This window comes from Bremia lactucae, assembly GCF_004359215.1.
Source record: "Bremia lactucae strain SF5 chromosome Unknown BlacSF5_NotPlaced_49_SHOA01000009.1_1371882bp, whole genome shotgun sequence".
NCBI lineage: Eukaryota > Oomycota > Peronosporomycetes > Peronosporales > Peronosporaceae > Bremia > Bremia lactucae.
Window position 1 is genome coordinate 1,034,272 of NW_027152062.1, and position 15,098 is coordinate 1,049,369.

General features: G+C 43.4%; 2 protein-coding genes across 2 annotated transcripts; one reads left to right on the forward strand and one right to left on the reverse strand.

Annotated features, from left to right (window-relative positions):
• Positions 1–311: 311 nt before the first annotated feature.
• On the forward strand, positions 312–2,699 carry CCR75_006409 (uncharacterized protein). The gene is made up of 4 exons (XM_067964479.1): positions 312–1,457; positions 1,552–1,621; positions 1,693–1,902; positions 2,017–2,699. The coding sequence occupies exons 1-4, from the start codon at positions 1,281–1,283 to the stop codon at positions 2,127–2,129; spliced, it is 570 nt and encodes a 189-aa protein (XP_067820322.1). The 5' UTR covers positions 312–1,280; the 3' UTR covers positions 2,130–2,699.
• Positions 2,700–2,708: 9 nt separating this feature from the next.
• On the reverse strand, positions 2,709–2,951 carry CCR75_006410 (uncharacterized protein; the record flags this gene model as incomplete). The annotated part of the gene is made up of 1 exon (XM_067964480.1): positions 2,709–2,951. The coding sequence occupies one exon, from the start codon at positions 2,949–2,951 to the stop codon at positions 2,709–2,711; it is 243 nt and encodes an 80-aa protein (XP_067820096.1).
• Between the last annotated feature and the right edge of the window lie 12,147 nt (positions 2,952–15,098).

Genomic DNA, 15,098 nt, shown 5'->3' on the forward strand with positions numbered 1-15,098 from the left:
TGAATTTATTGGTTCTCCATCTCTGTTCATGATCCTTACGATTTTAAAGGTTCGACCGGAAACTCTGCTCATATTCCTTACGGTCGTTAAGGTCCGACCGGAAACTCTGGCGCCTTCAGGATAAATTTCAGTTTTAATTTGACCACTGGCGCTATTTGTATGCTACCTTAATGAATGCACATGCCTCGAACGAAATGCGTTATTGCATTGACATGAGTTGGCATTATGGTGCTCTATGCTTAGAACTTATAAAAACGTTTGACTCGTAATGAAATAGCTGAACTATAATTGGAAGTATCTTAGTGACGGGATGTCATACAAATATAATTCATTTAACGATTGCAGAATGTTTTTAGTAGAAAAAAAACGTCTTGAATCTTCTCACGCAAGTGTGACAGCTCAAATCCGCTTATTGTAACTCTGTTGAGAAGCATCCTTATTTGACGAACTAAACGAATTCGCTACATGCTCTGCACTTTCGTGCTCCTGCTCACATAAAGGCAGTCAAAGGTTGGGTGGTGAGCCCACGTTGAAGATGAGGCAGCCATACGGAGCGCTACGCTGATTATTTGTTACGGACGCGACAGATGAGCCCCATGTGGTGGTTGGCCGAAATCGCGTCATTTTTTAACCGCCATACGATCGTCCACTTGTTCATATACACAACCGCCTAGTAACGCAGCGAACCTGGCAATTTGCCAGTCAAATTGATTCGGCTTTTCTCTGGAGTAACATTCAGATACGACTTGACTGCTGGTTCTGAGTGTGAGGCTAGCATTCAGATACCAACCAGTAACAGTGCTTGCCGCTAGCTGCACGCCGCCTTGTACAAAATCTATTTACTCGCAGCCGAGTACCCTCTCTCTGCGCGTCCTCTTCTCCTGGTCCCTATCTCAGTCGTGAATGCTACTCTTTTCCTATTTCAAGCCCTCGCCCTCCTGCATGAAGAACTCGACCGACCGCGACGACATTGACATGAGTACAGAATTGCTACAGCAAGTAGCTCGCCAGCCGGTTCAGGGTGCCCAGACAGCAACTCTGCCAGTGCTGCAACTCGCCGCAAACCGACACCACTTGGCGGCTATCATGAATACGGACGATGCTGCCACAGTCGTGGCTGTGGCCAGTAAAAGCTCACTTGCCTTCATTCTTGGTGGCAACACGGATGAGGGTCAGACGCATTTAGTTAGTGGTACGTTACGCAACTGCAACGCTGCAGACGAACTTCTAGATTTGCAGAATATTGCCTCCGTGGCTAGCACGGACTGATTCGCGTGTTAATGGCTCGTGCTGCAGCGAATTTTACGGTTGCTTCGAGCACTTTATTGACGGATATCAGGGCGGCAAATGTTCCGGCTCTGGCGACACCGAAGATGGCAGTGAAGAAATCCCGCATTTGCAAGTTCGAAAAGTGTACACGCTATGTGGTAAACCGTGGGCTTTGCATTGGTCACGGCGTACGTCAAAGATGAATTGCTTTTTAATTCCCTTGCAGACTTCGATCTAACCTGTCCAAATAAAAATTGTAAATAAAAAATCTGACAATTACAGGGTGGTAAGCGATGTGCTGTCGAGGGGTGCACGAGTAGTGCTAAAAATTTGGGTGTGTGCTGGAAACACGGTAAGGGTGATGCGATTGTCGGAAATGGTGGCTTCATGATTTGCACTGACAACATTGCGAAACATTTGTAGGTGGCTCCACTAAATGCACTGTAACGGGGTGCGAGAATCGTGCAAAGTCTCGAGGCGTCTGTTGGTCTCATGGTGGGGGTACGAAACTTCTTAAAAATCGAGAGCGCAAAAAAGTCTGGCTAACTCAGCCACGTTTAGGGCGCAGGTGTAGCAAAGAAAGCTGCATTAAAACGGCAGTATCTCACGGTCTTTGCTGGGCTCACGGAGGAGGTAATTTGCTTGCATCTGTTTTACCTTGGAAAGCTGCAGAATTCTAACACCTACACATAATTCTTCTGAATACCTTTCGTTCTGCTTGTTGATTATCGCTTGTAATTACTTTAGGAAAGCGATGCGTCGTAGAAGGTTGCCGAAAGCCTGCTTACGAGCGTAACGGCAACATGTGCTCCTTGCACCAAACTACCGACGCTGCTTTTCAAAACTCGGCGACGCGATGATGATAAACCCGCTTGTCATGCAAGTGTACGCATCGATGTGATAGGAATATCGTGCGTCGTGGATTATCAAGGCGCTTACATGACCAATATCGCGTAAATATTTATGGCCTTCATTGTTTGGCGCAATCCAAGCTTGTAAAAAAAGGCAGTCCAAAATTTCTCAGGACTTGATTGACCGACATCGCGTAAAATATTTATAGCAATGGTTTTTGACGGAGTCCAAGCTTGTAATAAAAAGGCAGTCCAAATTTCTTGCAATTTGCATTGTACAGCTGGATTCAAGGCAGGCGACACAGTGTAATATCTTGTGGTGAAATAATAATGCTGCTATGTAACAGATGTGGCATTCTTCCCGAGCAATGAAAACGGCACTTTGTGACCGTATTAATAGATCTGCAATCTCATTGTGCTTAAATTAAAAGTGTCGAATATAATTATTGCATTAACTCCAAAATTCTCAAAAGCATTGTGAAATCTCGTCTTTCTAATTCTGACGATAGGCCGCCTCATATCTGCATCGCACCATTCTTGAATGCCAGAGCCACCTCAAGCATTGATGGACGCAGCTTAGAATTCTTTTCAAGGCAGCAACAGTGATGATTCTGCATTACCCTGGAGCATCGATGTGAAAACCCCTATTTTTTCAGCTGTTGAAAGCAGACCATTTTCGCTACCTGGTCGCTTCATCGGCAGCCTCTGAGCATTAATGATACGAGTCTCGCCCGTAACAATCTCTACAAGAACCACACCTAACGCGTACACATCTGGTTTTCCTGAGGGCTGCTCGCCAGTAAAATTTCCGGTGCCACGAAAACTTTGCATTCATTGTCCAGAGGTGAAAGCTTCACATAATGAAAAATACTGAAGATGCTCAACTTAGCCGAGTACTCTTTGTCTAGCAGAATTTGTTGTACGCATTTGACCGACCGTGTACGATATTTTTTTGGTGTAGAAATGCCAACCCCTCTGAGATCTGTCGGGCAATTACATGTTGCTTGGGCACTGACAAGTTAATGGCATCATTAACCGTGCAGTCTCGCGCAGAGCGCCATTCTCAACGAATTCGACCACAGCGCAGAGTTCTGTGCCGTCTGTACCCACATCGCGCCTTTGAAGGCGGTGATACTAGGATGCTTTGGCATAAATATTAGCTCAATCTCTGTCACAAAGTCTCGGAGTAGTGCTTTTGATGCTGTGAAGCTCTTAATCTTCTTAACAATCACATCTTCCTTCCTGTATTCGCCTACAGCTCGGAGCGGCTGCTCATATGCAGCATCTTGTGCAAAAAGACATCTTCATAAGATAACCGAGTCAACCCAATGTAGCCGTCTGCTACAGACGCAAGCACGTCTGACTATTGGAGCAGAGGACTTCTAGTCTCACGTATGGGTGGTCAGACAGTTCACCTAAACCAACAGCAATTGATGGCAAGGTACCATAGGATGTTCACCTCTTCTGTGCTGAAAAACGTAACAGGTAAGACCAAAAAGTAATGCTAGCTAGATCGCTCCTAAGCAAGCGCCGAGAATAGTCCAAGGCTTATTGAGATGGTGAAGAGAGACCATACCCTCACGCAATTTAAGAACATCAGCTAAGGTTGTTCGGACGCCGACCTACTAGTAAGCTCGGCTACCTCAAGATTTCTCACACAAAACGTGAACGATCGATTCAGAGGGGCATGCACTTGTGTGGGACGTGCTGTCGATCGTAAACACTCGCAAAATAGAGAGAATTTCCAGCTGCTGTGTTGTCAGGCGTGATGCATTAATAGGATTGTCCTCTAGCGTCAAACATTGAAGATTTGGCAGACTGAAAATAATTTTTGGGACTTCGAGAAATCGGTTGCTATGCAAGTGTCTAAGCGTGCAAGAGTAGAAAATTAGTTGTATTATCATAAAATTGATAAACTTGTGCTTACAAATTTGTTGAGGCTGGAAAATTCCTTGCAACAAGGTTTAAATCCGTGCTATGTCTACTGATCATTGATCTGATATTTTATATTGCTTGAATGCCTACGGTATTTCTACCAAATCTGGGGTCTCTTGGTGTAGTTAGCATGGTTTTTTCCATTCAGTGATGCGACTTTACACTTGGCTAAACCAAGTCTGGGCATGTGTTGTGGCAAATGTGACGGGGTCTATCGTTACATGAAATCAACACTTAAAGGTTGTTAATTAATATATTATCTGAAGGAAGAGAATATTTGGAGAATTTTACTTTGCATAGTAATATTCTAAAAGCTTATCCATTCGTAGATATAGACCATTATATTTACTTTCTCAGCGGTCCATCAGCGCTGGACACGCGCAAAAAGAAATACAGATAAGACTTTATTACACGTTTTGTTTTAGTTTGTAATTAAATTAGTATTAAGTAGATAGAACAGAAGAACTTAATTATATTAATATAGTTTTTAGTTAACCCTCTTTAAAGCAAGTGTTTTAAAGAGAGTCTTCCTCTGCACGTACAAGTGTACGTGAAGTGACGTGAGGCACCACTCGCACTGAGACAGTGCGAAGTGGACTTGTACTGAAGCAGTACAAGTCAGTAGTGCCCCGTTACAGCAAACCTTTTCCAATACCCAACAACTGGTGCTGCAGGTGTAACGGGGTGTATCGTTACATGCATAGATAATTAAATGCAGCATAAGAAAATAAATTTTAAATAATGTTATATTGTTTCACAGGCTATCAGAGCAGTAAAAATGTAGCACTTGACAATATTTCTTTACCACTATGTGTATGTGCCTTTGCCATTTTATGTCAATGAATTGTATGTATCGAATAGGCCAAATTTATTACAAAATTTGATTGGCTAAAATTATGGTTGCGGGGGGTTAGGAATTCCCATCATGAACGGGTTTGAAAGTAACAATTTGCAGAAAGGGTGTGAGTTTAAGGAAGAGGGTTGTGCTTATAACAAATTTGCGGAGAGGGTGTGAATTTAAGGGAAAATGGTGTGAAAAACATCTTTTAAACTTATTTTTAAAAATATTTAAAAATAAATTCTCGTTTTCTCGTTACTCTGCTTAACTGACACGGTGCTGTAGCTGGGTTATGAAGTTGTGACTCAAATCAAGACAATTGAAGCTGAGCAAAAAGAAAATTTAATTATTAGGTTTACCCGTGTGGAATCGGTGCGAACGCTCAGCTATGGTAAAAATTAATGCGATTAAATGTTGGTATATAAGTACTGTTATCATCTTATAATTTTTGTTATCAACTTATATAAATTATAACGTAAAATCCTTTATGGATTTTGCGCATTACATATCATTACCATTAGACCAGAATAAAGATAGTATGAACCCTTGCACTCATACTATCTAATTCTGGTCTAATCGGAATGATATGCAATGTGCTAACACTGGTATTAGTGCGCCGGCCTAAAAGTATTAAATAAAGCTTTACTTTTTCCTTACACTAAGCATTTCGTAGTTTTGCCTGTTGCTGGGCCACGCTTAGCAACATAGAATCTTCCTCTGTTCGACGTTTACGTAAGGCAGTCGGAGGCACCTTACCTACACTGTCATCAGTGTTGTTTCAGCTTGTAATGAAGCTGTAAAAGCGAAAATTGCTCGCGAGCAAAAGTGATTCCGAAGCAATTGTGTGGCCTCACTACCGTATGTACCAAGCAGATGTTGACAAAAGAAACGCTAGACGTTATAGGCACGCAATCTCAAAAACATCGACTGACTCGTGTGTCGAAACGCTCTAGAATATAACTTATGACTGCGATGAGGCTTCACTCAATATTTTTGTTCCGATGCTTTTCTTTAAGTGACTTGCACAACAATAATACTTTTCACTATTACACTTCGGGTAATAATCGTTGATCGTTGATGTGGTCTGGACAGACCGAGGGTAAATTTCCGATAAAATTATGTATACCAATTGATAGTGTGATTAAGAACGTGTCAGCCACCAGATCTATATCTGGTGGCAAAAGTTCATTAGGATATAGGAAAAAAGTGTTATGATTTTAAAACATAAATAAAGTTCTATTCCCCTTTTGATCTAGAGGTGTTCCGTGCCTTTCTAAGACTTGCTGTGATTTATGAGTGTCAGATGCCTTTCTAATATGTATACTCTTGGGCACTAGTCGCCACTTGATTCTACGAATCACGGAGTACCCTAAACTAGAACTCAACAAGCTCTACGAGTTGTACGACTTATTATGTTGTTGATAGAAATAAGTGAATCTGCAAGGTCGATAAGTCTTCCTCCAACTTATGAAGCGAGGTACCTCGTAGATATTGTAGTCCATCTTCGACTAAGTTTCCATTAGTCTATCCTCTGCGAGGATGAATTCGTCCCAGCTTCTCAAAGACTTAACCCTTAGCGGTTAAAAACTCTAGGACATAGTAGGGGAGATCAAATGGCTCATATCATATTCCAGGCCAAATGCGCTTAATGCGAGGGTTAAAGCCTTGATGTATTTTTAAGTCCAATCTAATTGGACAGGCTTAGTAGAATTTATGCCAACACGGTACGTCTCTGCAACTGATCAGGAACCCTTTCATCTTTAGTACAAGACATCGTAAGGCGAAGGGAGCAAAACGTCATAATGAATCACCGAATGCTGATAATATTCTGGACCTAAGGTCGAGTCATCAAGGGTGTTATACCTCTGATGCACTTGGAGTGATACGTATAGATCTACCGAGTGAGGTCGGCCAAGATGGCACCACACTGCGTGTCACTTGTGGCACTGTTGACAATACGCCAAGGCATCCGAGCTAGACCTGTTTAATGCACAAGGAGTTAAACGTAACGGTTCAGTAGATGATAAATACGAGCTAAGTAAATTTTCATCGGTGCCGGTTCGACATCGGCTCTTATTTAGAGAAAAATAAGGTTGAGGGCCTTTTAAACTTAGGAACACGGGTTTTACGGCCTGGATGAGTTGTGCTAAGGTAATCAGGCCATAAGAAACTTACGCAGATTCTGATGACAATGATGGGTGCAGCAATTAATCTCGCGAGTAACAAACAATCTGATAAATCAAACACTTCATAAGCATCAAATTAGTAAAAATTGCACTTTGAACACATACAAAGAATTTTCCAAATAGCGCTAAAAGAAGTAGTTAATCAAAATATAAGTTTATATTTGCATTTTTATTGAATCAATATTAGAACTCAGATAATATCGATTTATGTCGTACTAGTCGTGGATCGGATATTTAATAGAAATCACAGCCAAGTTCGTCCTGAAATTCTCTCTACTCTTCCATCAGTCTATCTCGGAAAGAGCTGCTTGTATTGTAACGGGTGTCCCGTTACATAGCCATCATTTCCTACAAGAAGGATACTAAATATTATTTCCTATGAGAGGAAATATATATAGAAGTACATTATTATTAATATTATTATTATTTGACTAAAATAGTTCCAATATTTCCAAATTGGGTAGTATTGATGCAATAAGACATGAGCTCTATTAATTCGATGATTTAAGTGTAATCAACCCCGCCAATCGTTATAGGACACGATTGTGCGGTGCGCAAGGAGGCGCCATACTTAGTTAATTATTAATATAATAAATTCAGTAGTAGATAGAAGATCGTAACATACTAAACTAAATATATCAATACAGTTTTCATTTTCCTTAATTATAATCCTTTGAATTACCTTTGGTAGCTAAAGCCCTTAAGCTTCTAAGAAACCTTCATCTGTACCCTTGTGTACGTGACGTTTCGAGGCACCTCACCTGTACACTGAAATCAGTGTAAGGTTAACTTGTACTAATCAGTACTAGTTAACGGTGCCCCGTAACACCTGGTAGCACTTCGTAGTCCGTTCAACGACCTACATACGTTCCATCCAACATTGACATGCTGGACGAAGAAGGAGGGAGCTTTCCAGCACCTCAAAAACGTTATTACGTCACGTGTGAAGGGTTTACTCATTTGAGTGACCATAAATGAATAACGATCAAACGAATGCGTTCGGTCGTATGCAGGCCAGCCGTTGGCGCCATGCTGTACACTCTGGGAAGAGATGAACAGCATTTGGCCATAGCCGAGTTCATGCAACACGAACTCGACGGGGCCCAATAGAAAGTAAACTTGCTTCACCGGCAAGGCTACCAATACGCGGAGGTATAAGGAAGAACAGGGTGCTCAACTTTATAACGTTGAACAGCAGCATGCAAATGCTGCTAATGGGCCGACGCTTCCGCGTCGAACCGAAAGATTAAAGATCGAAATCTCGAAATGAAAGGCAGTCGAAGTCGGCTCCCTTTTGAGATTGTTCGTCGACATAGACGACGCCATAGAATCTCGCCGTATCAGTGATGATGCGACAAAAGTGAAATTTGGCATGTCAAACTTAGCCGGACGTGCCAATTCTTGGGCTTGGGGCTCAAGCTTCACGACCCATTAGTCTTTGGGTCGTATGAGGTCTTTAAGACCCGGCTCAGTCAAACATTTGAGCCACCACGTGCCGAATTCAGGGCTCGAGCTCCTGGATTTGAAGCAGGGCAAGCGTGACATTCATGCTTATGCCAAACAAACACGATACATTGGTCGGTTGTATCGTTAGTCATTTAATTGATGAACAAATCCAGGTAACTGTGTTTATTTAAAGGTCTGCAAACGGACCTGTTAAGACCCACCTGTTCCGGCTAGAATTAGAGTCGCTCAACCAAGCGATCTCTATAGCGGAACACAAGGACTTCAACCTGAACAAGCTCTTGTCCACTCTGATGCATATCGTCCACCGAGACGACAAAAACGGAGATCCACAACCCATCGATCTCTCGTATGTAGAGAGCGCGAAACCTCGTCCCTATGTTACAAACGGTCACAAAAGTGTAATCGTTGTCAAAAGTCGGACCACTACGCCTATGAGTGTGGTAAGTGCCCCACGGCCAGTGCCTAAAACACTAAGCGAAAAAAACGACCTCTCGCTAGGAACGGCGTAGGACGCGGATCCGACGATGTTGCGAAATCGCAATGGCGAGGAGGATCGTCTAAAAAAAGTCGTAGTCAGTAGGTGCGGAGCGCCCTATTATCAAACAACATCAAAAGAATTTGCAGGCCTTTTGATAAAAGTAGCTCCTCACACACCAACATTGTGTGTAACTGCCTCAGGAGATGAGGTTGACTTCATCACCCTGAACATTACAGTGACAAATAAATTGTACCTAAAGTTCGTAGCCGAGTTGGGGCATCGAACAATTTTTATTCGTTGCCAATCACTAGAAGATCGCAGGGTCAAGTTCGTTGAGCGCGATATCCCTCTAACGAGGATGACAGTACGCATAGCAAAAGGCACATCTATAACAGTAAAGAAACGTGTAATGGTATTCAAAACACGTGAAAGGAAATACAGTACGATGATAATTTCATCGTACTAGATTTGGATGACAAATTTGATGTCATTCTTGGATTACCATGGCTCAGAAAGTACGAGCCATCTATAAATTGGCAGCACCAAGCCGTGACGATGCCTGTCTCTTGCTCACCAGATGGCAACTGTTGAACGTCTTGGAGCGTCCACAAGTGTGTGTATGTCCTACGAGTAAGTGTGATGGCCTCACTTGCGGGTCGGTCGTTAGCATGACTACACAAGATCTTCAGTATGAATATCACCCGCATTGTGGTGTTAGACCCCGACGGCGTGCACAAGCACAGGCAGCATCGAAGGTCCACCAGTGTGACGTAAGCATAGCTACCGACGGCTGTGCACAAGCACAAGAAGCGTCAAAGTTCGACCACCCGATTAATCTGAGTGGCACGAAACATGGATGCTTGTTTGAAAAGTAACATTTAAGAGAATTTAAAACGCCTGTCTAAAAGAGGCAGTGCGAAATTTCTAGATCGACTGGAGAGTCGATCGTAAAGGATCCTGCTCTGGTAGCGCAACCACAGCTAGAGGGAGTTGGAGAGGATACTCCCTAAATAATTTCTGTCGGAATATGTCCCCGGAAACCTGTGGTCAAAGGTTCCCAATCCCTTAAAAAAAAGTTCGAAAGAGGAAACTGAGACAATAAATATCTTAGTAAACAATGGACCAAGTGTAGGCGCTTATACACTTGATCTAAAAGCGCCTTCGAAGTTAATTTTGGAGATAACCTAATTGCCAACGCTAGAATCGAGACGGTTCTTGCGTGATTTGTGGAGTGGCAAAGTCAAGCAAATCTGTGTACTTGTCACAGATGACAACTACGTGGCCGATATTCGGTCGGCAATAGCATTTCCTGAGAATGAGCGGATTCTCAGTAGCTCATCGATGGACGAAAGTGTCCTCGATGAGAAGACTCGGATTGAACAATTTACGTCCCAATCCTGGAAGATTTTGAGGACAAACCTCTTTAGAAGGATTGGTTTGGATTTAAAGATGTCTTTTTAAAGTAGTACCGAGCGAGTTGCCTAAGGATAAAGGCACACGACAAGAAATCGACCAAATCCCAGGTTCGAAATGCTGTGTCATGAAGGAATGCCCTTTGCCTCGTAAACAAGTAGTAGCGATCGACAAATTCTTTGCCGATCGCTTAGCAGCGGGCCATGTGAGGATTACAACTTCCCCATGTAGCTCACCGATGTTCTATGTGCGTAAAGCAATATGAGGTGGCGGATAGTGCACGCATTAAATCAATTGAACGCTGCAACGATACCGGCTCAAACGCCGACACCAAGAAAAGATGTAATCATTGATGGTGTGTCAAAGAGTACTGTTTTCTCGATAATGGATCTGATGGATGGATTCTATTAGATTCTTATGTGTGAAAAAACATTCCGTTCACAGCAGCAAGAGCTCCAAACGGAATGCTATGGGAGTGGCTAAATATGTCACAGGGACTTAGTAATGCCCCTGCGACATCCAACAGATGTGTAACCAATCTGTAGAGTCGGTGCGGTATTTTGCACCGAGTTATTTTGATGACGTCTTCGTTCATAGCAGAGCAATGAACGGGAAGTCGGATGTTAAAGTACATCGTACCCACGTCCGAAAGGTTCTTACACTTATGCGTGAGCATGAGTATATGCACGTTCTTTATATTCACTACAAACGAATATACTTTGGTGCATCGTTGGTAAACACGGTGTACGCCCGGATCCAAAAAAAATCTAGGCGATCACCGATTGGCCTGTGCCACTCGATGTAAAGGGACTTAGAAATTTTCTCGGTTTAGTGGCGTACTTATACTTGTACTCCCGCCATTATACCGAAATGCCCTAAACTTAGCCAGTGCGTATTTCATGGCAAGACGGTCCTTATTATGCACTGGATAGTTACAGTTTAGCTATTTGAAGCTGATACGATTGATAACAGACTACGCGCTCTGCGCCATCAGTGTCATATTGCATTAACGCACAGCCGATTGCAAAACGCTGGCGTCACAGACCACATGAAATGGTCTGTCTTGGTCGGGAATCGCCAGGATTGGCGATTGCATCAAGCTATGCTTGATATTCTCAAAGGAACGCTGACAATCAGCGTTCCATGACCGCTTTACATTTTCCCTTCAACAAAAAAGAAAGATGTATGTTCTATCTTTTGGAAGATAGACCGTTCATTCTATATTAGGACCATGCATCTTTACGCACGACCATAAATAGTCCGCACGGTCATAAACAGTGTACACCTCTCGCAAAGAAAAGCGAGATGGTTGTCTTTCTTCGTAGAGTATAACTTCTCCGTGGCTTTCCGCGGCGACCCAACTTGGTGTTAAAGTCTTCGGAAAATGTTGATTCGGGTTCGTCAAACAAGGCGAACCCGATTTTTCCTCCCCCTCCACACCCATTCACGTCTATCAAGCTTGATCGGTGTGAGCGGCTACCACCGTAACAGGCAATTTGACAATACTTAAACCAAGATGTCTTAACGTCGTCGCTGATGCCCTTTCATGCCGGCCCGATTTGATCTGGTCGCGGAAATAAACAGTGAGCATAAGGTCACTGTTGCAACAATAAGTGTTACGTCGTCAACATTACTCGACAACGTTAGAAAAGCTTGTTAAGAAGATTTGGCTCTTAAAAAGAGTTGATGGATCACCTTAGAATTCCATCCCAATAATCCTTAATACGGATTGTCCAAATTATATAGAACCTCAACAGATCACGCAATGGGTAACTGTATTACACAGCCATTGCTCGCGACACACCTCGTGTCTTCACCCCCGCCCATATGATTTGCGTTTACGCATCATGTATGAATGCCACGATGCACCAATAAGAGGTCATCGTGGACGTGAGAAGACCTATCTTACGACAAGTCGCGACTTCGCCACGCCTGTATGATTTCGTCCGCAAGTACATACGTGGTTGCGAAGTCTGTTAACGGGTGAAACCCAGTGCTCCTCCCGTGCTCCGTTAAAACGCTCGGCCGTAACAGGCAGAGGGTGTTGGCAATCTGTATCCATGGACTTCGTCTTCGGATTTTCCGCCACGTACCATTCCAGCCTCGTGCTTAGCACAAATGACGTCATCAATGGTTTCGCACTGTTTCCTTGGTCGAGGCCCCTGTCCTGTAACACATAATTAGATTTGGTTCCGGGAACCAAGTCAATTTCATGACGTAAACTTCTATCCTGAGGTAAACCAGACGGTGGGTTTTGACACAATACGTCTTGATATTCTTTTACCAAGGAAAAAAAAGGATCCAAGTGATCTATAAGGATCGACGATCCATTCCGTGCACTTAGTGCCGCCTTCGTATCTTCAAAGGCAGCTTCATCCAGAAGCAACGATGAGTTTAACACTACGTTTGGTCGAATGATCATTATCTCGGATAAGTCATTCGCCTTGAAGGCCTGGACGAACTCATTAACAAACATTTATTTAGCTCTAAAAGAGCATGTAACAAAGGGATTGCCTCAAGGCTAATTTCTCTTTCAATGTTACCTGTCACACCATTAACAAGCGTATGCAACTACTCGCTAGTATCAAATTGTGACGTTATAGACGCTTCGCGTCTCTGCTGTCTTGGTGTCGAGCCAATACGCCTCTTAGAAGCCGGAACATCGACCTTCCGAAGTTTGCCAGGTTTCACAACTTCCATTTTCTCTGCCTTGGAGCTGGTGTCCAATCCGACATTCGACGAGGAGTTTCGTGACTCGAATTCCGTATTTAGTGTGCGTGTTACTTCATGTGCATTAAAAGGGTCTGACCCGGAATGTGTTTAAAATTGCTAATAGTGTCACGACTGGCACTCAGTATGGTGCCACTTCGGCCGACCATACTCGATGGACTTAGACGTCGCTCCACGTGTCTCAGGGATAATACATTCTTAATGACTCGGCCCTAGGTCCACAATGCTTCCAGCATTCAGTGATTCGTTATCGCAACGAGTGTAACTCGATGAAGTACGTGGCGCTCCACCCCCTTTTCCTGAGCCGAGCTCAAAGTTAGTGTTCTCAACATTATGATTGAGTAATTCAGACATTCAATTGTCTAATTACTGGCAGATACGGTCGGTGATTCGCGCCAATAGCGCTTATGTCGCCTACCAAAGGTGATTCAGACTCTCCAAAGATTTGCTAGATGTATTGCGCGTTGTGCCTAAGGTATTAGACCTCCGATCGATCCATGGCTCATGGCGTTCAAGCGAAGCCATACCAAGGATGAGGTCACATCTCGAATCCAGATCAATGACGAGATAGCATTTCATAATGTCAAAGTTCAAAAATTAATACTTTAGCTCAAAGGGACATTAGGTACAGTGACACGCTTTAAGCGCTTCAGTATATCGCTGATTCCCTTCAAGCGAACGACGTCGAGCATTATCGCATGACGCCCCTGAATCAACTTAAATTGACAATGGTTCATCGCAGTCATTAACAGTCGCCTTCGCGACTCACAAGCCGGGCTTGATCACACCCCGTGTTAATCACAGAGCTCTTTGGAGCTCGGCTCTGTTGAACATTACCTCTTAGAGTTTCCACAGAGCCTAGTTCTGCCCCAGTCGGGCGCCCCGCCCCCCACCGTTTCTACGTTTGCCCGACCCGTACCAGATTTTTGGTATGAGATGCGATTTGTGCTCTTTCCAGCTTTGCGAGCGCTGCGTAAGGGACAAGCCACGTGTAAGGGTTTCGTGCTTCCGCTCATATAACATATATGCAAGTTCTTGTGCTATTTTACAGCTTGAAGTTCTTCTTTTACCTCCTCAGCGAGGCTTAGGTCCATAGGTTCCGGTCTATTTGACGAGCTTGATGTGCTCAAAGAGCTTGTACGAAAAACGGGCGTACTGATACGAGCGGACTTAAGGTCGAAATCAGCGCGTAGCGCTTTGGCAACCGCCTCTTCAAAAGTAACGAGATGTGATCAGTACATTTCTGATCGTGCAACGCCCTCATTAAGCCCCCAGAAGCACTGTTGCGACAATTGCTTCTTGCACTGGTTTCTTAACTCCTGAACATATTCCCTTAGCGTTTTTTTACCCTGACGAGTCGCTATGAGTCGTGATCGCGTACTAAATGCCTGATCAGGTGGTGGAAACGTGCTAGTCGTTTGGTGTTTAAGAGAATCCCACGTGGGAAAAGCATAGTTTATTGACGTGCTGCACGTGAGTGCCCAGGTTAGAGATGGCTATGACCACCTCTGTCGTTCTAATGAGAACATGGCAGAGTGTATGAACATCTTTATTTGTTTGATACGACAAAGGAAGTTTTCTCCCTTTGTACCCTCATATGTCTTCATATTGACAACAAGAGGACGAGTCTTAGGCAGAATTAAATACAAATACCTATTTTTACCAATTAAAATGTTATCTCTATAGATATCATTTAATATTTATTGCGAGCGTATCTTTAAAGATACCTCGCGTAACGGATGACGCTAGCCGTCATCACGGATGACGCTGGGCGTCATCCCTCCTAATGTGAATGCACCCATGTGCATCACATCCACAAGGGTTGGTCACAAATGTGCACCACACCCGAGTGTTGGGTCTAATTACTATTATTTAGTAATTGACCATCCCCTTAAGTACACCAAGTGTACTTAACGGGGACTGTGTAACAT